Here is a 25,559-nt window from a genome sequence, read left to right as displayed (position 1 = left end):
GTTTCTTTAATCGCACAAGAAATACTTGAGAATTCATATTTTGTATATCAAACAGCTATTAGCAATATTTCCCAAACGTTTTACAGGCATGGGCAAATTTAAATAGAAAATTATAAGCTAACGTATGGCTTGACAACCAAATAACATTAAAAGACTGTATATGGATATTAGATATTTCTTACTTGGGAAAGAGAAATGAAGCTGTATCGGGTGCAATATATAACAGCCGTTGAAGGTACCTAACTTGCCGACTCCTTAATGAAAGCTCGAATCACAGATAGTTAGTTCTTCAATGAAATTTCCCACGTATTACGTGAAAAGCTTGTATGGAAAGGAAAGAATAAATATAAATCAAGTACAATGGAACTGAAGCGGAAATTGGTAGAAAAGCAAACACGTTCGCCCCTAAAATAAACACAGAAGAGTCAGAAAGAAGATTTCTTTTCAGTTAACGTTAAGTTCGGCTGAGGAATCCTTTTCTCTACATTTATAAAGATTTGGAATTGTACGTATATGAGAGACAGCCATGTAAACTAAGTGAAGCAGGATTTCCACGCATTCTAAAAGATAGCGAAGGAATTCATAGATTTTATTCAAAAGATGCTGCTTTAGACTCGAAAAGGTCTCAAATGTCATGAAAGTCATACAAAAGCTTTCATAGATTTCTTTCCTTACATCCTTGAAAAATGAAGACTTAATACATGTTGCGTGATCTAAAGACTGACGCTGTTATTATCTCTGACATTGTTATTACAAAAGTGGGAATTTCTGTTTTGCTATAATTAATTGATATTAAGTTTGAAGCTCTTAAGTAAATTATCAGTTTTGTTTCCTAATATTGCATACTTCATTTATATATACAGTGTAAATTGACATCGTATTATATTAGACGATGCATTAACTTTTTAATGCTTTGTAAATGTGCAGAGTCATTAGGTATTTTTTTGATGCTGAAGATATGAAAAATGTGCAATTCTCTAGCCGAGATTCGAATTCCGGACCTCCAGAATACGCGCCGAGTGTGCACCCAGTTCCATCACGAAGGCATGTGGAAAGAAGGAATAAAATTCCCTATAAATGGTTTAAATAAATCTAAAAGATAAAATGTATGAGTAGGCTGCTAAACCTGATAAGACAGAGACAAACTATGGTGTAACGTACTTGAACAAATGCCTTGTGTATTAAATTCGAATGTTATGCATAAATTATGCGAATGCTCATGATTATTAGTTGGATATAATATCAAATAGATGTTTTTTATATATGTAGCTCAAGTAAGAAATTAAAAAATAAAATTCCAAGGCAGTTCGTACAATTTTAGATGATTTTGCTTTGCTATAAAAACAAATTTTCTGCTTGAAAATTATGTTTTTAACTGCAACTGTGTTCTTGAAAGTTATAAATATAAATCATGGTCTGCTGTTTGACAATTTGGCTTCCGTGCTGTAGAGTTTAAGAGATTCCCTTATGTGTGAAAACTGGAAAGGTAGTGACTGTACAAGAGAAGGGTTAAAAGTACCCTTTATTAACTCTCTAAAATTTACAATGCGTCAGATCGACGCTAACAAACTACACCTCTGCGCAGACGGTAACTGAAATCAGATAACGAAACTAAAAGTTTGAAGATATGAACATGTGAGAGAACTACAGGGCTCAGCAAGATCTCGTTTCTTAATCTAATAATTAAAAACCGCTGTGAAAGCCATAAATTTTTTATCGTCCTATATTATCTGTCATAGATTTATATATATAAAGCTACGACAGATAATATTGTCAACAAGAAAGGGGGGGAAAGTCAAATTTTGGCTTTAAGTGAAAAAATTATTCGAAATACATACACAAGAAAAAAATGAAATGTTTCGAATGCTGCAAAGGTAACATCTTTAATATTAAAAAGAAAATCCTCCAAACAAAGGATAGTTGCAAAGTCAATAATGCTTACTGTCAACTGTAACCTAAATGATTAATGCTGATTTGAATCTTAAAAAGGCGAAAAAACCATTATGCGCCTCGTCTTTCTCCACGACATATCGCCGAAAGCAAAACGCGCTGCAGAGCTCCTAATGAAAAACATTTATCCGGACAAAAATGGAAAAATGTCACAATAGATCAATCTTAGCTGTATTTAAATGATGGTAATAAAATTATATTCATTTTTTATCATCAAAGTGGAAACAAAATCTTAAAACAAGGTTCAAAGAATTTAAGGAAAGTTTTCCAAAGGGATTTATGATTTTTGCTGGTTTTTCATACAATGGCAAATAAAAATTAGAGTGAAGAAAAATGTTAAGATCAACTCTGCATACTATCAGAAACATACCTTTATACCCAATTTTCAAATATGAAATAATACTTTCTGTTTACTTACAGTACCATCAATCAGTAGAATTGCATCAAGACAAAGCAAGTAGCCACACGTCAAAATCCACTGTTAATTTCCTGAAAAAAAAATTAAACAAGAAACGAATCAAGGCCATACTCTTCACTCATATCCGTAGTAAATCTTCTGATGAATCGTTCATGGATTTTTGCGCTTTCGGACTTTCAAAAAGCGGGTTGTCCAAACGTCGACCTACAACCCTCGTTGGAATTTCGAAAGCTGTTCAAGAGGAATGGGATAAAATTCTTCTTCGGATACTACAAAAGGTTTCGGAAATTATGAAAGTCTTCCAACAGTTATCAAGTAGAACATTTAAAATACAAAAAAGGTAGGTAAAATATTTCTGTGAATGCAATGAAAATCGTCTAAAAGTGTGCGAACAGCCTGTGGTGTTGCAAGTGTGACAATCTGTCTTAACTAGATGCTAGTAATCAATCAATTTACACGTGCCCAATATTTGCTGGCCTGAAATTTATATGGTTAGTACACTGCATTCAACAAGTAATAAAATACTTTACTTGCCCATAAACATGTCAAAAGGACTTCAAAGAACAACTTGTTAGCTCAATTTTAGCACACAAATACAAGAAACACTGGAAATAGAAGAACATGAATACGGATAAACGATAATACGAAAGAATGGCGTCGTCTATTGAAGATAGAACACGAATTTTAAATCTGTTCACATCTTGCACTTTGCTTACTGGAAATATTTTTACTTTAATCACACATATTGCAGATGGAGCTTTACACACGTTCATATATGTCTTTTATACACATTCTTCTGTTCATCACAATGTGACCAGACGAGGAGATAAACTGATGACACAAAATGGTAACAGATTCTTGATGCTAATAACACATTAACACGTTACTTCTATGCAGGTTGCATTATCATGATTTTCCAACACGTATTAATTTTCTACCCAATCATTTTCAGCTAATTTGTGCAATTTTTAGGCAGCTCCTTCTTTTCCGACGACTAAACGAACGACATCACTCCATGAGTGTGATATATGCAAGAGCCGCAGACCGGTATATTCCTGCGAACTCGAAGTCAGGCAAGGGAGAGAAAAGCCCGTTTGACTGGTGTTTATATATGCACGTGCAGTTCTGCGATTACGATTACTGTTACGATATCGTCCCTGATGAATGCGCTGCGTGGTGTGAGAAATTTCCGTTCTCACACAGTTTTTGTATACATCGCAAGCACTAAGAATCGCGTTTATTTCTGATCTTTTAAATCTCTGATTTTGTTAAGCAGTTATGATCTGAAAGATAGAGATTACATGCCACACTGAGCAGCAGTATTCAAGGAACTGGTTTTTTGCAAGACCACATGCAAGTAAATTGAAATTCTTAACGCTTCTTGAAAATTCGCATATGTGGGGACCGGGAGACCTAGATCACTACATCTTCTGATGTCCAATGACCAACGAATTTCATTTAGTAAACCCTCAAAATATTGACTGAATATTTAAAAGACTTAACATTAAACTTCCAGCCTTAATCACCAAACTCAACAATATCGTGACCAAACCAGCAAGCAACATAAAAGAACATTTAATTGTTATTACTTAGCATCGTCGACCTGCTACAATAGTTCTTAAATTAAATATGTTTTTAGGACTGCACGTATTACGATTATAAGGTATTTCGCCCGCCATCCTAGCATGACTTCGTAGTGTAGTGGTCAGCACGCTCGGCGCGTATTCGAAAGGCCCATGGTTCGATTCCTGGCGAAGGCGTTGTTTATTTTTCATCTCTCTTGCTTCGAAATAACCTAACAGTTTTACAGTGGCGCCCGTACTAAAAAAGGTGGTGGATCATAATTCTCCATCGCCAAGAATTGGCGATTGGTTCCCCTAATCCCCAGTCGCCCTTTAAAAGAGAGAGTATATAAGTGTTTCTCCCGCCTTCTCAGCGTGCCTTCGTGGTGTAATGGTCAGCATATTCGGCTCGTATTTGAGTGGTCGATGGTTCAAGTCTCAGCGAGGCCATTGCTCATTTTTCATCTTCCCTGTTTTCAAAAATACCTAGTGTCTCTACAATGGCGCCCGTACTAAAAGGTTGGTGGATGATGATTCTCCGTTACCGGGATTTGGCGATTGGGTCCCCTAATCTCCAGTCGCCCTTCAAAAGGGGAAGTATATAAGGTGTTTCGTAATGCCCTTCGTAGTAAAGTGGTCAGCACGCTCGGCGAGTATTTGAGACTGCCGTGGTTCGAGTCTTGGCAAAGGTTTGCTCATTTGTCATCTCTCCTTCTTCGGAAAAAAAATGTCTCTGCACGATATTTACTTTATTTATTATTAATTATATTAAGACCATATTTTTTTTAAAAAATATTTTTATTACGAATGTATTTAGGACCAGTATTAGGGACTGCATTTAAGACTTTAATGTGTGAGGACTAAATTTTATGTATTACTATACAAGAACGAACGAATTAACTTGGTTAATTGTACTATGTAACATTGCAGAAAGGCAAGTAATATTGTCCCAAGACGCCCGGATGCTGGAGCGGATGTTCAGAGCAGTCGTTGGGTGTTTATGATACTTAGTAGATAGAGGCATTACCTGCTAGCCAATTGGAAACAGACTGAAATCTCTTCCACTTCTAACCTCTCCCTCTACTTCTTAAGACGAGATCATAGTTTCTGCTAAAAGTCTTTTTATTTTATATCTTGAAGTAGTGTTGGCATTTGTCGCAAATATCTTTCATGCTTGCAGCATAAGAATAGTGGCTATATTTTCTACATTAGAAAATTCAACTTGCTTTTACATATATTTTGGTTGCGAATTAAAATTATATAATGTCTCCATACACGTTTGATTCTTACGAGATCATGGTTTCGTCTATAGTTTCGAAAACGTCGTTTTTACACTTGATATGCATATGCGTAGAGGTACTTTTCACAGTAGTAGGTATGAAAAATCAAATGTAGCCACGCTGGGACTAAAACCTCAAATCTCCCGATTTTCTAGCTGGGTGTGTTAACCAATTATAAAAGGAGAGCACGTATGGAAAAATTACACATATTTTGTATTCACTGCCATTTAAATGGTGAGCGGGAAGAGGCGCAAGACCCAGTTGACTAAATCTAGGCGTTGATGAATTATCACCCACTACATTCTAATTTGCTTCTGTACAGAGACCACCTTCTTTCTGAAACTAAAAAAACATGAAATATCAACTGTGTTTTTGACGGAATTCGAACTACGCTTCGTTGAGTGCCATCTGAACATACTAACTCTTTACCGTTACAATAAATAAGGAACTATGTGATAATTTCTTATATAGGTACTGTGTTTTATGGTACTTATGTAATTAATTATAGTAACAAGTTCATGAGTGACTTCTGATTGAAAGTTTTTGTTCCGTTAACAATACTTTTAACGCATAAAAAACACTTTTTTTGTTTTTATTAAAAACGCTTTCTATCAGAATGGAGAGTATAGTCATTTCCGATATCTAATTTACGAAGAAAGCTTATCTGTTTAATCGTAAGTACTATTGCAATGAACAATGTAATTTATACCACAGTTATAAAGATTTATAAACGACTTTAAATGGTCATGTCATTTTAAAAAATTTTATCTCCGACTGCTCTACATTAAAATTTTATTCTTGAGGAAGGAGTACACGGAGTCACTGACTTACACCATTTACATAATTATCAAATGACATTTTAACGTTCTATCTCATGTACTCGGCCACACTAACAGTTTTCCAGTCGCTTATCGATGGGTTTAGTGCATTTTCCTTCAAGCTGTTTCCAAGTTAGGCCATGCTATTAAACATTGCGCGTTGCGTCTGCGTCATCGCCCTCCAGATCTGTTTCATCTCTAATGAATCCTGATAAGGTGGTATCACCTGAGGGATGTCCACGAGGACAGATAATCAGGATAATGACCGTCGGATTGTATCTCTCCCACTTTATCCATCGATACATGAGGATGGAACTGCGAGCATATTACTCCTCACTGAGGGTTGCTTGTGCATAACCTGTTTAATGTATGACTTCAGCATCGTGAAAAGATAATGCTGAAGAATTTGTTAGAATGCTAAGAGAAAATATTGATACCAATTTTGCTGTTTATTATTACATTAAAAAATAATATTTAACGTATTTTGAATGTTATTTTTGACATAGTACCTAACATATTAGTACTTCCATTTCTTCGCACCATAATACGTAAAGCCTTACTACCACTGCACCCTAATAGTTTTGGAAACTACTACTATTGGAAAATTTGCAATTCTGATAGCAGTTGCAAATATTGTGGCAGAAGATTCTAAACCTATCTCATAAAATCATTTGTAAGTTATAGTAACTGTTGCCAATCTTATGCAAAATACCTTCTATTTATCTCTCAAATTACAAAAACTTATTGTAAAATGAGCAATTTAAAAATAGCACGCTTAGTTCTTTTTTGTTGGAATGAAACAGCCGATAGAGATAAGCAAAGTACTTCTTTCTGATACTCTGTTCTTCAGAGGTAAAAGTGCTTTCATATTTGATTCTACTACGTCTTTATTATTGTTCAAAGCTTGTATATGCCCCAGTATTTTCTCGGTATTTTTGTGAGTATTCATCATAGTGTTGAAGAATTTGCTGTTAATGGACCTTTTTTAAACAATAGGAAGCAGAATTGACACTTAAAATTGATGCCTGAATTCCTGTTTGGAAGAAATAAGGATTAAATTATGACGACTGTTTTATGTTCCTGAATCTATTTAATATATGACTTTAGCATCGTGAAAAGATAATGCTAGAGAATTTGTTTAAAGTTAAATTTGAGGTAAAATAACACTCTGAATAACAATTAATGGAGAAGTTCTGGCAACAAGAATCAGCTTAGTATCCATAAATTTTAAGAAAAAACTTTTGAAGTTTAAATACAGAACATTCCTCCTCAGTTGCAGAAGTGCAAATAACCATATAGATGTCTTTTATAAGTTAAGGCGGTAAGAATGGAAGGACGCAAGTCATGCTATTGGCGCCGTCTATTAATGAAAAATTAAAATAACTGTGAAATAATTTCCTTGAAAGCTGAGCGTAATTCCCGATTGGTTGGGATCGTTAACTAGAACTGAAAGATTTTTATGAATGCGAAACACATCTAGAAAAACTAATTCTCTAGCAAATTCGAAAAACATCTTCCTTTAGTTAATTAAATTTTTAAAAATCTGTGTTAGTCAACGATCCAGTTTCAATCCGTTATTACCCTCAGTTTATAAGGAAATATTTCTTACGTGTTTTAATTTTTTATTAATAGATGGCAGAAATAGCTTGACTTCTTTCCTCTCATTCTTATCGTCTTATCTTATGACTGGCTTTTCTTTCGTCATTTGCACTTTTACAGCTGAAGAATTAGGTTGTATATTTAAAATTTCAAAACTAGTTCTGCAAATTTATGAATATTTCTCTGATTCTTGTTGCCTTAACTCCTCTAACGTACAAGTTACAGTCAAATCCCGTTATCCCGAACTTAGTTTATAACGAACCCTATCGGATATAATGAGCGAACATTTTGGTTCTGTCCAGTTTCTTAAGCAATTAATGTTATTTCATACGACTAGAGAAAACCTTCAATTATGAAAATCGTATATAATAAACTTCATGGATATATTTACTTAACCATTAGAAAGCCAAAGTCTTCGCTACCTTGTATGTTTAAAATACCGAAACGCCCTTCCGCGTCCATTACCTCGTCCATTTCTTCCCCTTGTCCCTCATCCCTTTGTCCATTAACACACAAAGAGGTGTGAAGATTTCAAATGACATCCTTTCTACTTCTTAACAAAGAAGCTTCCATTAGCTTTTTAGGACAAGATGTCTGCAATAAACTGATACAGTGCATTTGGGTTAACTGCATCTGCTGCTTTATACCTTAATGGGAGGGAAGAAAACAACATCGAAATCTTGGCCGTTTCGGGCGGTTGTGTCATTTGAATTAAAGGACGTCTCGGACGTTTGGGCCTTCAAATGGTTAATAATGTTTTGTATCTTTCATATTTTTCAGAATTTTAAAACTTTTAAACTGAAAATTACAACTCTTAAAATCATTCATATTTGACAAGTTAGGGTCCATATTCCTTCGATGTGAAAATACCGAAAACACTTACTATAAGTATATTATATACTTTGTTCTTTACATTAGCTTTCTTTAAGATATTGTAAGATACAGTGTAAGATGAAGAAACAAAGATCATTACTGTTAATTAAGACACAATAACACGCCGAATAAATACTAATTCAGAAGTCAAACAACAAATCAGCGTTAATTTACAAAATTTTCACAGGACTGCGGTTTTGCCGCACAATTTGCGGTTTTGCAGCTGAAGATGATGGTTCGGTAAAACCATCGAAACTAGTCCTGTGAAAATTTTGTAAATTAACGCTGATTTTTGTTGTTTGACTTCTGAATTAGTATCATTACTGTTCTTTGCACTTTCACCCGCACCTTCCTCTGCGTTCTAAACAAAAGCTATGAGAGGCAGGTATAACACCTAGTTCTTGGAGAATCAGGACATACTGCAAGCATAGCTTCACCATATGGTATCCATGACCATTAGCTTAAAGGCATTCTTTGATTTCATTGAATTCTTTGACTGAGCTATCAGATAGATCTTTATTCAAAACTAATAATAAGATAGAAATTTTGAAATTTCGGCATTTCAGGAATAGAGGACGTAATGAATAGATTTTTGTAACTTTGAGGCTAGACAAGTGATTAGTCTTTTAAGGAACTGAAATCTTTTATTTATCTTAAATTTCAGCCTTATCTTTTTGTTTTGTTTCCCTATTTAAAATGCCATTCTCTTTCCTGAATGAGCTTGCATGTTTTAGGTCTTTTACAAGATTTCGGGTATTTTTCGTAACCTATTAACTTTGGAACTATGCATATCTAAAGAGAAATACACGTATCTTTGCTGGACAGTGCACTGGACAAATTAATTAATTAACGATAAAATTATCTTTACTTTTCTTATTTTCCAGAAAGACGAAATTTCACTCTCTTCATTCTGGCCTGAGAAAGTTTTTCCTATTACAAATTCATCTGTAGGCAGATCGGTAAATGTAAAGAATTGAATACTGATGGTAAGATGAGAATTATTCGAAAAACAAAAAATAGATATAGCCAAACAGATACATGCCTAGAATCTACTTTATCCAAATCTACAGTTTTTTACCATATGGAAAAATTAAGACTATAATTTCTTTTCATAAAAAAATTGCACACACACACACACACACACAAAAAAAAAAAAAAAAAATAAAAATAAAAAAAAAAAAACACTTTAAAAAAGACCAAGCATAAGAATGGTGAAGAAGCACTGTTGAAGCAACTCACCATTAAAAGAGGCCGCAATCTGTCTTTATTTGACCACATACCTCTTACAAATATGTATTTTAGGTATAGATTTTTAATTGAAGGGACGGGTATAAATCATGACTTACATTATGTAATTTATATGGTTAAATTCTTAAAGTATAATGAAACTGCATAACAACGCAAAAGAAATTGTAATTAACCCTCAATAAGTGTTTTTTTAAGTTAGAGATATCATTCACTTATCTTAGATCAGGGCTTCTTAAACTTTTTTCAGTCGAAACTTCTTTTTATAATTGAGATTTTTTGCGATGACAGGACCTCCATAATATTTACGAAAACTTTGTGGGGCCCCATAACAATTGCAGTTTTATATCTTTAACTTTACATTGTGAAAATTTCAATTAAGTAACAGAGGAAATGGCAGCGTCACCTGCAAAGCAAGTAAAATGGACATTTATATTATGAAAAGAATGCGTCGATACATTTTCGTTTATTTCTCTGTCTGTATTGTCCTATCTTTATCTATTTTCAGATGCATTGCGTAAAAATATTTGGTAATTGTAAAATTATTATAATAAGTTAAAGAAATATCAAAACTGCTAAGCGTTTTGGCTACCTCCACGGAAGTCCCGACCCACAGTTTAAGAAACTCTGTCTTACATGATGTTGCAATGGTAGATGGCATTTTTTGTGGCTGATCAATCATTTTTACAGTATTTTGAGAAATGATCCATATTTTCTTATCATATCAGCTATAGCGAATTAAATTTTAAGCCTCTTTAAGTTCGTTCTAACGAGGTTCAACTATATCATGATTATGTGACGTTGCTATGAATTAAATGTTGCATTATAAATTATCAAAATTTAAAGACTTCCTTTTTTGTTCTCAACTCTAACATTAATAATTCATCTACTCAGTTTTTCATTGATACGTTAACTTGACATATTTTATAATTAATTGAATGATAATTCTTGAACAAAATATTATACATTTCTACTGGCTATATTAAATACTCAGCTATCAAAGTGTGTGAAGGATAAAACTGTTGTCCCAAACATAAGATATTTACCCTGTGCCCGGCACGGGTTTCACTAAGAAAGCCCTAATTTCAGAAAACTACCATGAGAAAGGTGTCTTTTCTTGATTTTATCCCCAAAATACTCCTGGTACTTTAAACCTAAATTATGTGCTTTTAATATAGTCCCTTAATCTTTTGGACATATTTTAAAATGCATGTATATGTACACTGAGCAAAAAAAAGAAAAAAAAAAAAAAAAAAAAGGGCAGCTCTGTATCTCCTGTTCTACTGGGCCCATTGTCGAAATTCAGCTTGCGTTTTTCATGTCTCGAAAGCGAGACTTTGACACAAAATCTGACTTTTTTTAAACTGACATGCCAATTTTTTCCAGAAAAAGTCCGATTTTCTGTCAAATACCTTAGTTAAAACAACAGTATATATAAATCTAATATGCATCCTAAGTCGCACTTTCGAGATATGAAAAACGCAATTTGAATTTCGTCAATCGGCCCAGTAGAATGAAAAATATAGAACTGGGCCCAATCTTTTTTTTTCATTACAGGCATTACAAAAATATTGAAAGCCGTTTATATTAAGGCCTCGCTGTTCGAAGGGTAACTAATTTCACACGCGGCTCAATATATAGTTAGTTTCCACCAGTGGCATGATACGTTTAATTTGCTTTTCATATTACTACTGTTCAACAAACTGATAGATCTAAAAGCAATAAATGCACTTCTCAACATTTTAGAACTTTACTTTTTAAATAACACATCTAATTGATATAATTTGTAAGATATTAAACATAATATATAACCACTTGTTAAATTTGAAGATCTGTGGCATAATTCTAATAAAACAAGATAGGTCTTAAGCCATATATTTTTGACCTGGTAAAAATAAAATGTGGTTGCTGATTTTATTAAGAATGTAAAATCTGAAGTTAACATGAGTATCATTCGAAAAACATAGAACGGATGCAGCCAAACAGATATCTGCCCAGAATCTATTTTATCGAAATCTACAGTTTGCAAAATATGTAACAATTAAATCTCTATAATTTATTCTCATAAAAAATTGAATACGAAGGAAAATTTTAAAAAAGCCAAGCATAAGGAAAACGTGTTTAAGAATTGGCAAACATAAATTCATTTCCTTTTCATTTTCCGTAGTCTTTATATTCTATAAATAGTGTTGTTTAATCTTCTGTCTTTTGGGTCTTAGATTTCTTTTCTATAATCTGCCACTGAAAATAAACACAGCAACAAAATCCTATATTGCCTTGATGAAAATAATAACCCTAAAGTAAAGTTCACGTCTTAAGTCTGTTTCAGAAAAGAACTATTAATCAATGCAACTTTGCGCATGAATGCCTCTTGATGAGGGTTCTTTCATTTGGGGAGATAGGTCTTGTGTCAACTAATACCTAGATGCCCGTACGATTGATGTGTTTTAGCTTAAACCACCGTGAGACCATCATTAAAGTTTTCCGAAAGAGCCCTGAAAAATAATGGATTCCCAAACTTAGTTCCTTTATTTGGCAAAAGATGGGCTTCCAGTCCAAAGGTTTGCTCTATTAAAAAAACCATGCTATTAAAGACTGTAATTAAGAAAAAAATCCACCCTATATGGTTGTGTTCATTTCTTTGTGATATGTTATTCAACATACTGGAACAAAACATAATATTTTGCGTTAAGTTCTCTCTACATTTTGTGCTCCCGATAAAAATAAAATCGGCAATTAGGATGGACGTCAGTTATCAGTGGCTTTGTTATAATCTTTCTGTGATTAAATCTTCGGAATTTCTAAAAGACAGATGTTATAAAAATGACTGATTTTAGGAGAATAGTAGACTTTGTAAGAATGAAGGTCTAAAGGTAGGCATATATGAGCTTTTATACTGGAGCCCTTGGTACATTAAAGAGACTTGTCTTATTAATCAGGGAAAAACTTTGGAGCCAGTAGCTTGGCTTCTTTCCAGTCATTCTTATTTTATCACCATATTCTAACTCGCTCATTTGGACTTAGGAAACTGGATAGAAGTTAGTTCTGTATTTAAACCATCGTAAGTAGTCCTGCAAAATTTACAAGCGTTACGTTGATTCTTGTTGTTTAACTTCTCCAGCATTCTTATTGTTGGAAATGCTCAAAATTTCATGCTTTATTTCAACAGTGATTGCTTTTCTCTAGTTGCTCAACTAATAATTCTATCAGGTACCATTTTGACAAAGGAGGAAAATACATAACTTTCCATGTACTTCAAAAATAAAACACAAATAATCCACATTAAATATTTTGACTATGTTTGCTTTCCAGTGAAATGCTCACAGTTACTTTCTCGCTTGCGACATTTGATGGTAATGTTAATCGTTGCAACAATAGCAATAACATTGTTACATCCTCAAACAAGTCACTAGTGAGTCTTCATTGTATTGAAGCTTGTAGGCTGTAAATTCTTGCTATTTTAACAAGACGCAAGCTATTTTATACGTTATAAACGGTTTCTATTTAAATTTTTTTTACGCTTACCTTCTGTGGGTGTACCATCTTCTACATCAAAATCAAACCGCCGTGATTATGATAAAACTCAGTAGAACACAAGTATTATAATATCAGTAGATTTATAATTCGAAAATCTGTGAAATTTCAACCCACCCTTGTACTTCATATTTTCACGTGACAGCGATTAAATAAAATAATATTTGCACCTTGCAATGCAATTCTTACTTTCTAAAGTAATTCCTGATCGTGTAAGATTTCTTGAGCGAAATTAAATTAAAACTCTTTACATCAAAAGTATCAAGGCAAAGGTCTTAACTCTTTCGCTTCTGACAAGGAAGAATGAACACCTAATATCGGCTCAGCACTTGGAGCATTGAACAATTATGTACGTTCAAGTGACTTTTTGCTATTAAGTAACAAGTTATATCATATCATAAGGTATTTCCCCCGCCTTCTTAGTGTGCTTTGTGGTGTAGTGGTCTGCATGCTAGGCGTATATTCCAGAGGTCCGGGGTTCGATTCCCGGCGAAGGCGTTGCTTATTTTGCATCTTTCCTGCTTCCAAAATACCTCATGTATCTGCAATATAATTAGGAAACTGAAGAGAAAGTTCTATGAAGCATGCTTTGTGTTCAACTAGCTGGATTCACACGTATACTATTTGCAATTTAGTTTTTATATATAAGGCGAATGTCGTAATTTATCATATTAAAATAAAATAGACGATTACTAAAGGTGTTTATGCGTATAAATGTAATTTATTTTTGTAAATTATTGAAGAAAAAATTTGAATTCAAAACATCAAAGCATTGATATTTTGCCATAATTTTTAAACAAAAAACAGTTATACTGAGTAAAACATTTCTAAAAATCTGACACGTAAGCTTATCAGCGTCACACATTGTGCATTTGTAAAAAAATATAATAATCTATCTTCGGTTAACATTTAGCAGTCAGGGTAACAGTTAAGAATTTCGGATCAACTAACTATTCTGAAGTCCTATATTTGCTCTTAAAGTCTTTAATAAAATGCTTTGTTTTAGTGTATTTTAATACAATAAGAAAGGGCTGCCAGTGACATTTCGCCATAGTGTTTAATACTGTATCCAGGGAAGCTGGAATACATACGCTGAGGAGAGAAGAAATATTTGAGATTTTATTTCGAAATAGTTCTTTTATTATTCCGGTTTAAATAATTGTGTGATTTTCATACAAGTGGTCATACATCTCTTGCCCATCTGATGACAGAAAAACAATTTTTAGTTTTAAGAAATCTTAATATGTTAGATTAGCAGAAACGACATTCACTAAATTCATTTACATTAATTTGAAGTAATCAATTCAAAACGCAGAAACATAACGAATTAAAAATCAAAAATCCCGAAATACATATAATGACTATTTTGGAAAATTTAAATTATTTATTTTAATGTCAATTATAAAGTTTCTCTTGGTGCTAATTATAACGCGTAAGTACTGGTGTCAGATTTACAGGACAGAAATCTGAACTCACCTTTCAAGGGCAGGGAGATGCAAGCGTGGGCGGGAGACAGCCTATTCTCAGGCGCGATCTTGTTGCTGTCCGGCAAGAGGACGATGTCATAAGGGTCGTCTGCAGAGTCGTCGGCGAAGTGCAACTCCTCCAGCTCCATTGCCCTCCCCAGCAGCCCATTACAGGGCACCCTGTAGAAAACAATAGCAATTTAGAGATATCGTCATACAGTTGGACCCGAACTGTTTTAAATTAAGTTTATGGCTGATATTAATAATTGAGGATTAGAACATTACTGTTGCCAGTAGAGTAGGGTAAGTCACAAAGCAATTACAGATTAAGTAGTAAAAATTCGAAAATCTTTCGTGCCCTGCGACTTACAGTAACATATTAGAGAAATATTCCTGATCTAGGGTTTATATTAATATTTTCGAGATTATAATGTCTATTATAAACGGTGTAATACATTAAATCTATACTATTAAAATTTGTCCGCGTCTGTTTCTAATATCATCTCCTCCGGAACGGTATGAAGTTGACTTTCGAGAGAAATACCCCGGGATTCCAAAAATTCGTGGGAAGCCATAATCCTTCTATATATGTAATAATATAATCTTCATGTACGAGACAAAACTTTAGGATGAAATAAAAGCATTGCTGTTTTCTGTTTGTGATTTGGAATATTGCATTAAACAGCTCCTTTTAAAGATATTTAGAAACTGTAGAGTCATTAGGATGTTTAAAGTAGGAAAGTGATAAGCGACGCAGGACGAGGGCACTGTTCCTTTACCATTTTGGCTAATCAGTACAGCACCACGTCCACCTTTATCTTACATTTCATATTACATTATATATTACGATACATGATTTACACATTGCATTATATACTACATATCAAATTAATATCTTACCCTAACATTACATTAACTTCACATCAACTTATTACATTAAAATTCTTTCCTTATAAACCCTATACTGTTAGATTATAAAAGGGTTATTTTTCTCAGGATTCGCATTAGACATAGGATACGCATTATATTATACACGGGGAAGTTAATGATACGTAGGAACATTATACGCAATAGGGGGTTATAAGCATGATACGGGTTCACAGGAAAATTAGTTATACACACATTATACAGGATAAATTATACACATAATAAGCTTTATACCCTGGTTGCATATTGAATTGTCATCGGCACCATGCCAATTGTACCCGTTACTCGATACACTGCCTACATCGTTATACATAATACTATTATACAGTTTGCATTCGCATTGTTTCAGTTGGGCTTTGCATTGTGTGTCATGTTTCTTATTAATCAGTACATTACATATTACATTATATATTATGATACATATGACACTATCATTGCATTATATATTACGATACATGGCTTACGCATTAGATTATGTACTACATATCAAATTAACAAGATAGTGCATACTTCGTTTATCAGCACATACTACACTACATATTACATTATATATTGCGATACATGGTTTACACATTACATTATATTCTACACATCAGATTGAGAAATAACGCCTTACCTTAACATTAACTTCGCAACTACTTATTACATTAATTTTCTTTCCTAATAGGCCGTATACTGGTAACAGATACATTATCATCAGATTGTAATAATGTTGTTTTGCACTGGCTGTGTTATGCGCATTAAATTATACACAGGGAAATTAGTGATACATAGGAAAAACATGCACAGAAGGGGGTATATACATGATGCGTGTTAAGTTGTATGCAGGAGAATTTGTTATGCTCAGGTGAAACATTATGCAGGATAAATTATACTGAATAACGTATACGAATATGCATATTACATTACTCCTTATACCTAAACCGGTAAGCTTTGCAATACCATTCTATACCGAAGTTCTTTACACTTATTGTGTGTGTGTGGTTATGGCAAAGCCTCGAGGGCTATCTGCCTAAGGGGAGGGATGCCTTCGTGGAGGATTTTCTAAGGGAAAGTGGCTCGTATACACGTTACACATGGGAAAAACCACGAAAACGCCCATGCAGCCAGCCCGTTCGCGGGATTCGAACCTCGGACCGAACTACAGTGTTCCGCGACTTTACCGCTCGGCCGCTGGTGGGCCTCTTTACACTTATTGCTTTATCATTACATTAACATAATTACTGTGTACAAAAAACATATAATGGATTGCATTGGCATTCCTAATATACATAGATTACTTTTGCATTTACAATTAGCATATTACTGCGGGATTTTACATCTGTGTGTTTCTCCATTACTTACATTTTGCACCTTAGAATATGTCGCGCTAGATGCATGTGGTTGTATTAGTGCGCGTAGTACACGGAAAATGAGCAATGTCATCGCCGGGACTCGAAACCGGACCTTTCGAATACGCGCCGAATGTGCTATAGTTACACCACGAAGGCATGCAGAAAAGAAGGAGAAAATACCTCATATACCATCCTTCCAAAGAGAGACTGGGGATTAGGAGACCCAACTGATAGACAAGTGATAGATTCTGGTGGTGACGAATCATCATCCACCACCTTTTAGTTTGGGCGCCACCGTAGGGTCATTAGATTATTTTAACCTGGGCACGTGAAAAATGGGCAATGCCCTCGCCGGGCCTCGAAACGGTACCTCTCGAATATGCGCCGAGTGTGCTACCGCTACACCTGGAAGGCATGCAGAAAGGAGGGAGAAAATACCTTATAAAACAAATAAAGGATTTAAATTACATATCTTGAACTTTTAACTATTAGATCTTCCGTAACTCTTTAGCTTAAATATGTTTCAAGAGTTAAACAGGAATCTGACTGCAAATCAGATTGCGAAACTTTTATGAATCTTTATATTTTCAAAGAATTTAAAAATCTTTCTAATTTATTAAGAGTTTTAAAAATAAAACACTCTTTGAAGTGTTAGATTACTCGAAATTTCTCAGGATGCATTTTTTTTCAAATTCATTGCAATATTTAATGCTTCCTTTCTAGATGTTCTGAGAAATCATTTGCTGCAGCGCAAACTCAATTAACAGAAGGTAGACATGAACATAAATATTTGAAGTTTACGTCAAGGCTATAGATTTCTCTGGCTACTGTTTTTTCTTCTTTGTTCGAAATAAAGGAATTATGGTAATTGCGAACTTTTCGCGTATATCATATTTCAACAGAAATATACATTCTGACCGTTTCTTCTTAACTCAACTGCGATGTTCTCTCTTTGCTTTCTTTTCTCCCACGATGTTTTGTACCACGACGTTTTCGCTTTGCATTGTTTCTTCCGCTATGTTCTTGTCCTAGGTGGTTTTGCCTCGATATTTTCGGCGAACACCGTTAGATAAGCGTGTGTAACTGCAAAAATGCTCTCTCCAAAAAAATGTTTCTGGAAGGGGTTAAATGCGCAGCATAAGCATTAACCTGAATTTCATTTTAGACGATTTCTTTAAAAACGCAAAACAATAATGGAAATTCTTCAAACGTGTTTCCTACGGATGTTGTTTTTAAGGCAGAAATGATTGTTTTCTAGATTATGTAAATGCAAAATCTTCTAATAAATTTAAAATTTCAATTTATTTTATGTTGATCAGTTCCTTTGCATAACATAAGTTATATTATAAGGTATTTCTCACACTTTCCTAGCGTGCCTTCGTGGTGTAGTGGTTCTGCCCGCTCGGTCTGTCTGCTCGCTAGGTCCGTGGTTCGATTCCCGGCGAAGGCGATGCCAATTTTTCATCTCTCCGACTTTTCCAATTAACCTAATGTCTCTACAATATATTTTAATAACTGCAAGTAACGTTTTACAAATCTAATGAGAATATATTACACACTATGTTTACAGTATTTAGTTCCTTACTACTTAAAATTGCTAACATTTTGCACCCACTTCATTCCTGCTCAATTCGGAAATGACAGTTGAGTTCAAAGCGGAGACCGATATGCCGAAAATGAATTCACCCTCCTAACAAGCTTCTTAAGCTGCTTGATGTGCTGATGGGAAATGTGAAAATATTTTGCATCGTTAAGTTCCCCTCAGTGATGACTGCTCCTGTAAATACCTCAGAAGAAGGATAATGAATGTAAATTCCTCTTCAGAGAGACACGCAGAATGTCTCATTTACGGCATCTGAAGCGTATCAGTCATTACCTTTTCAAAAGCAGAAATTTCAAGTGTACAGAAATGACGCGTTTCTGGTTTCTCGTTTTACAGTTATCAAAAGTTGTAAAAATATTTTGTTCAACTTTATATCCTTTCTTTCATCAGATAGAAAAATAAATATGCAATCTTCTCGCTTTATGACGACCCTTCGCGGATTGAAGGAAAAGGACGCCATTTTGAAAGATTATTACGTGAGGCGATGCAGTAAAATTGCAAAACATTATTTACAAATATAGTTTTCCATTAAAATTTCAAATTATCAAGGTATTAAATAATCTCTCTGATCTTCAATTAAAAATATAAAAAACAAACATTACTGTTTATATATTTATAATCTTAATTAATTACTATTAATTACCAAATTATTAAAAAGTTTGTTAATTAAGACACTCGTGCACTTCGAAATTTTCCTCAGTATTTCCTCAGTTTCAAAGTATAAAAAATAAAATGAGCGAAACAGTTATTTCTAATTTATTTAATTAGAAAGAAAAAATTCTCCTTTTTCAAATAAAAATTAATCATTTTAAATTACACTCTAAATAAGCGCTGAGATTTTTTTGTTGTTAAAGTAGAGAAATAACCCCTTTTAGAAAATATTTCTATTTTCTTTCATGGTGATCAGAGGCTAGATATTAATCATACTTAAATTTGCTTTCCTACGTGTTTCAGAAAACATTATTTACATTATCAGGTACTTCTTTCGCCTTCTTAGCGTGTAGTGGGGTGCATGCTGGGGGCGTATTCCAGAGGTCCGTGGTTCGATTCCCGGCGAAGGCGTTGTAAGAGGGGCAGTATATACGGTATTTCTCCCACCTTCTTAAAAACACCTTCTTAATACCTTCTTCTTGCTTTCAAAATATTCCTAATTTCTCTACAACCTATTTCTTAGATAAAGGTTAGCATTTTACCTTTTACACGTATTCCAAAAGTCATTGAAACTCTAGAATTTCTGCGTATAGGATATTTAAAAATTTAAAACGACAATGAAATGTTCAAGTTAACATGTAAAGAATATTCGGTTATATTCATAAACATTATATACTACATGACTGTTATTAGTAATTAAAAATAATGTGTTCTGCGAAGTGACTTCTAACTGTCTTTAAGATATCGACATTAAATTTTAATTAATTTTAGTTATATATCTCTTTTATTTTATTTTATAATAGCTCTAGATTCGACTTTAGTTATACGAATTACTTTTTACAGGTTTCTGAAAGCTTTAACGTTGCTGATTTTTGTTTTTAAAGTTATAATATTATAGAAGTTTTCAAGTCGTCGAAGAATTAAAGTATTTTTCATATTTCTATTCTGCTATAATTTTCGAGACTTATTCCGTATAAAGCATAGTGTTTGAATAGATGCGAAGTCCTACATCTAAAGCACTTATAATTACGATGGTTTTCAATAAGTATTAATGAAGTCTATATTTTTAAATTTTAAGTATTTGATCCTGGTTCCTATTTCAGGGAACGGGCTTCCTGTACGAGTGTTTTCGTATTTTCTGATATGTAAAATTAAATATGAGAGTTATGCTTACAAAATCCCAAAAGGTCTTCCTTTCCCTTTTTACTTCTTTGTACGAAGTAAAAAGGAAGTACTGTAATCGCGAAAAGTTTCAGGCATCATATTTCAACGTAAATATCCATTTTCACCGCTATCGATTGCAATTTAACGAAGGTTTTTGTTCGACAATTGTACGTAAGGACAGAATAAAGAACTCCTTTTCCTCAAAAAAATTGTAAAACTAATTTTAAATGAATTCTGAAGAGGATTTTTGGTGGTGTCGGTACTAACATACGTACATATGTATCTCGCATAAAAAACCCAACGCAAAAACGAGTACCCTCAGAACGTTGAAATTATGTATATAGGACTGCTATAACATGTCAATGTGCACTTCGTATTTTGGTTGAAATCGGCCGCACCAAAAGTATATAAATATATGTATTTATACATCTACTCTGTTACTCGACTCGATGATCTCAGTTTCTTTATTCTTATATGTTTGTAAATTGTGCATTTTTTGCTTTAAAAATTATTGAATTATGCTGATGCTGTTCTTAGCTTCCGGTTATTTATGCCTTTAGTAAATTTGTAAGCGATATTTTTATAATTATCAACAATTTAAAAGTTGTTTAAGTGGCGCTAAGCCTAATAATTTTTGCCATGTCTGCCATTGCTTGTTTACATTTGAAACAACAGAATAGTCGATTTGTTGCCAATCTAGAGAAAGTAAGGTTCGCAGTAACAAAGATAGCGCCTTCTTTTATTATTGCGAATTAAATCATGCTTAATCCATTCTGGAATTTATTAGAGGAAATAAGTGTTTAAGATTTACTTCATAATTTTCAATACAGACATTTTTTGAGTTTTTATATATTTTTGCCTTGTCGCTAAGTGAGAACTGAATTAATTGAATGAGAAATACTGAATCGTCTGTGAAAAACTGTTTCTTTTTTGTTTGCTTAATTTCATTTATACATCGTTTTAGATTTATTATACTATTTGAATAGAACATGTGGCAACGATTAGATAATTCTTAAGATGATATAAATTTTGTTATAATATGAACGAAATATAACGCTGTTAAGGGAACCTAGCATCAGAGTGTCGCTATGGTAAACAAATAGAGTGAATTTTAAAGAATGCATTTATTCTATTGTGGTTTATGCGCTTTTGGCGAAGTAGGTTTAATTCAATCCAATAAGTTTAAATTAAATGCAAGAAAAAAATTGTATAATTTAATATTCCGTACAAGGAAGTCATGTGGTGCACACATCAGATTACTTAATCGATTTGTAGGGAATCGTACGTGAACTAACCTGTTATTTATAATTTCAGTCTTTATTATAACTTCTCCCTTCCGTGTTCCGTAGAAGAATGCAAATTACTAGTTACTCCCTACTGTGCACACTAATAGTAGTGAGTATTCTACTATGAGTACTATTAGCAGTGAGTATTTAAACTGGAATATTTTGATAGAGGTTCAAGTTGTTGTGCAGCAGCGGGCACCCATTGTTTAACCATTGCTAATGTGGGTATTGTCCAGCTACACTATCTCTTTATTTGAATATTATAATTTAGATATTTAACATATTTACATTTTTTAATATTTTGAGACAGTGTTTTTGGCATCATGTGCGCATTACTTGTTAGTTTCCTGCCAGCTCTGATAATTTCAATTTTTCGGCTTTGGGTTCTGTCGCTGCGACATTTTAATTTTGACGCACTGGTTCTTGAGGCAGCATCTAGTAAATATATAATTGTGTAGTCTATGACTAACACTCCAAATTCAACTTAAATTCATCTGTTTTATTTAGTCGCATCACCACGAGAAGTGGCTGATACTGTTGCACAACAGAGTGCGTTTGTGTTCTAAATTCTTTTTAAATAAAAAATGGTTATTTAGTCCTTCTCACACGACTTTGTAAATACGTTAGGCGTAGTGATAATTCACTTCACCTCTGTTAGGGTTATAGGACTAAAGTAACATTTCCAAACAAAATGCAACCCCATAAATTAACAAACCAACAAATTTTTAATGTCCACGTAGTTATCCTTATCCGAGACAATTTTTTAAAGAATTTATTATGCAAAATAAAGAAAAAAATTATATAGCGAATTAAAATAAAGCTGAAACAATTTGAAAATGTTAATAAATTAAATGTTTTGATCTGTAGTTTAGCAACCGAAACAAGGAATAAAATAATTATCAAAAACCTTATAAGGTATTTCTCCCGCCTTCCTAGCGTGTCTTCGTGGTGCAGTGGTTCTGCACGCTGGGCCGGTATCCAGAGGTCTGCGGTTCGATTCCCGGCGAAGGCGGTCGCTAATTTTTCATTTCTCCAGCCTCCAAATCCTCCGGCCAAAACGAATCTTAATATCTCTACAGTGGCGTCCAAACAGGAACACTGTAGAGACATTAGGATGTTTTTTGGAGGCCGGAGAGATGAAAAGATCTTTCCCACTATTTCCCTATCTCTATGGTATTTACAAGACATAGTGATAATCCGCTACTTGTCTTTTAGAGCTCTGGTCTCATTTTATGTTCTCTAAGGAAGCCAGTCACTATAGCACAAAGATTTATTTTTGAAGCAGAGCCTGGTATAAAACAGCTTTAAAATTGCGAGAAATGCAAACATATCATACTAAACAGCCACAATGCTCCAAGATATCATAAATGTTCAGAACAATGTAATTTGAAAGATTAAATAAAATTAAAGAAATTATTGATAACCTCAAACTCTTTTTTTATGCGGCGGTCAACATGTTTAAAAATAATCCTGCTTATGAGGAACAATATTAAAATTACCGTTCCTCCAATACAGGTACTTATTATATGGCAAAAAATTATCATTTATGATTTAAGATAATGCTTCAAAATGTTGATAAAATTACCCGTTAGTTATATTTTTATTAAATGTAATTAAAATTGCATTAACATTTAAATCAGAAATGACAGTCAGGAATATTAAAATACGTTGTTAATATTCACATTAACCATGTGTCACATTGGTGACCCTACTGCCTGATTGATTTTTTATGTACACTAAACTATCAACTGTGTTTATTTAAATAACATAGTTTGTATGCAAATGAGAAAAAGATGAAGTAAAAAAATGAAATAGAAGTAAATAAAGCATTAAGGATTACATGAACTGCAAAACTGCATCATTTTTAGAACTGATTATTTACGAGGACGGTAAGTTAAGATCATATATTTCGCCCAATACTTATCAAATGGCATTGATTATAAACGCCTGGGGTATGGAAACGAAATTAAACATTACTATCCACAAGATTTCCACTAAATTTTCTGAATTCAGTATTAAATTAAGAATGCAAGTAACATGACGTTGATCTTCAATGGCCTATAAGCTGACAATCCCTAGTGTGAAGCAATGCAACTTAAGTTAATCCTTGCAATGTAACGTAATACACGACAAGAATGGATAATACGCGATATTTAATGCAAAATTATGCTTCACATCTTTTTTGGACTGAGGAACTTGGAACAGCTACTCTGTTCTCTCAAAAAATCGAATCACAGACTATAGCTAGTCTTGATTACTGCATCAAAATGACATCGAAAATGAACTTGAATAAAATTTGGCAAGAAAAGAAAGCCAACTGTTTTTCTGTTAAATCAAAATGTTTAAAACGTTTAGGAATACTATTGTATGGACATTTTGAACGTTCAAAAATTATAAGTGTGTGAAAATTGAAAACGCCACAAAATCTCTGCTAACGGTGTTGTTACTGTTGCTTACCTTTTTTATCTCTGAGAATCTCGATCAAGTCAACAACAGCCTGTTAATCAACTGTCTTGTCAAGACTCAATCAGCTTTGACAAGCCTGTTTGTTGACCAACGTCTTGCATTCCGTGTAGGGGACATTTGCACAGCTTTACAACAATTTTGATCCGGAACAACCTAAAAGGGAGGAATCCAAAAGCCTTCTATCTTTCTCCCACACTACAAACTCTCGAGGGAGCATCGACGGATTGTCAGATGCACCCTTGCCAGAAAAGTTATATAGATTTTGAAAACAAACATGTCTTCTTTGGGATCCCTACCCGGAACCAACTACATGCGAAGTCTGCACCAAAAGCCACCACACGGTTACTAATTTTTCATTTCTCCGGTTTCCAAAAAAATCTTAATGACTCCACACATGTTTTTAAAACTAATCCATTTCTTAACTATTTGAGAACAAGTTCTTTCATTAAATGCACATTCCAGATTTTGATTTTAATGAAAATTTTAATAGTTTATAAAGATCCTACATTAATTTTTCTCCTTTTTATTCTTTTATGAACGACTGAAAAATTTCGTATACTTTTTAGGATTCTCGAAAACTTATTTGCCCAGCATTCTCTCATTACAATTCTGTACTTAAACACGTAATACGCACCGATAAAAGCATTTTGTATGAATTAGAATAACACTGCTCGAACATATTATTATATATATAAATTAAATGTGTTTTAAATTGTATCAGTTATTTATGCTATAATACAGATTTAATCTAATGAAAATGTGTGTATTGCTTTTAAATTGCTGAGACTGTTGAAGACTTACAGAAAAATTAAATTACGAAAAGTAAATTAAATACCTTATGTTGACTGAATGGCAACAACCTATTCACTCAGTAATTTTCTTGTGGAGTAAATTAAAATTTACTTGTATTTTACGTGCCATGGGATGTTTCGTATTGCGTTGCAGATAAATGTATGGTAGTGTAACGTAATATAATGAATAGAATTCCATACACTTTTAGAAAGAACCCGTTGCATAAGTTAATCAATGCCAACTGTTTTTCTGTTAAATCAAAATGGTTTAAAACGTTTAGGAATACTATTGTATGGACATTTTGAACGTTCAAAAATTAATAGTGTGTGAAAATTGAAAACGCCACAAAATCTCTGCTAACGGTGTTGTCAAAATATGTGTTAACACAATATGCATACAAATAGCAATAAGCTTAGATTTTTCAACCTCTTTTTTCAATCCGGATAACTGGAACTTCGGATAATTAATGTTTGCACAATTGCCATTCTCCTGTAACTAATCCCCAGCAGTTAATTTCCGTTAGCGTATTTCCCTGACTATTCTGAAGTTATTTCAACCATTATTAATTAAATATATCTTTAAATTGCTCGT

General features: G+C 33.5%; 1 protein-coding gene across 2 annotated transcripts in view; it reads right to left on the bottom strand.

Annotated features, from left to right (window-relative positions):
* LOC118182447 (multiple PDZ domain protein-like) overlaps positions 1–25,559 on the bottom strand; it is a 244,881-nt gene that overhangs the window by 116,873 nt on the left and 102,449 nt on the right. For both annotated transcript variants that reach the window (XM_035351789.2, XM_035351790.2), the window contains exon 2: positions 14,756–14,925. In XM_035351789.2, coding sequence (XP_035207680.1) covers positions 14,756–14,894 — 139 coding nt within the window. In that variant the 5' untranslated portion in view covers positions 14,895–14,925. The remainder of the gene's footprint in view (positions 1–14,755; positions 14,926–25,559) is intronic.

The sequence above is a fragment of the Stegodyphus dumicola genome, chromosome 6 (genome assembly GCF_044657685.1).
Source record: "Stegodyphus dumicola isolate Sdum_Otavi_A_Nest chromosome 6, ASM4465768v1".
NCBI lineage: Eukaryota > Metazoa > Arthropoda > Arachnida > Araneae > Eresidae > Stegodyphus > Stegodyphus dumicola.
This window is presented reverse-complemented; position numbering and strand designations above follow the sequence as displayed.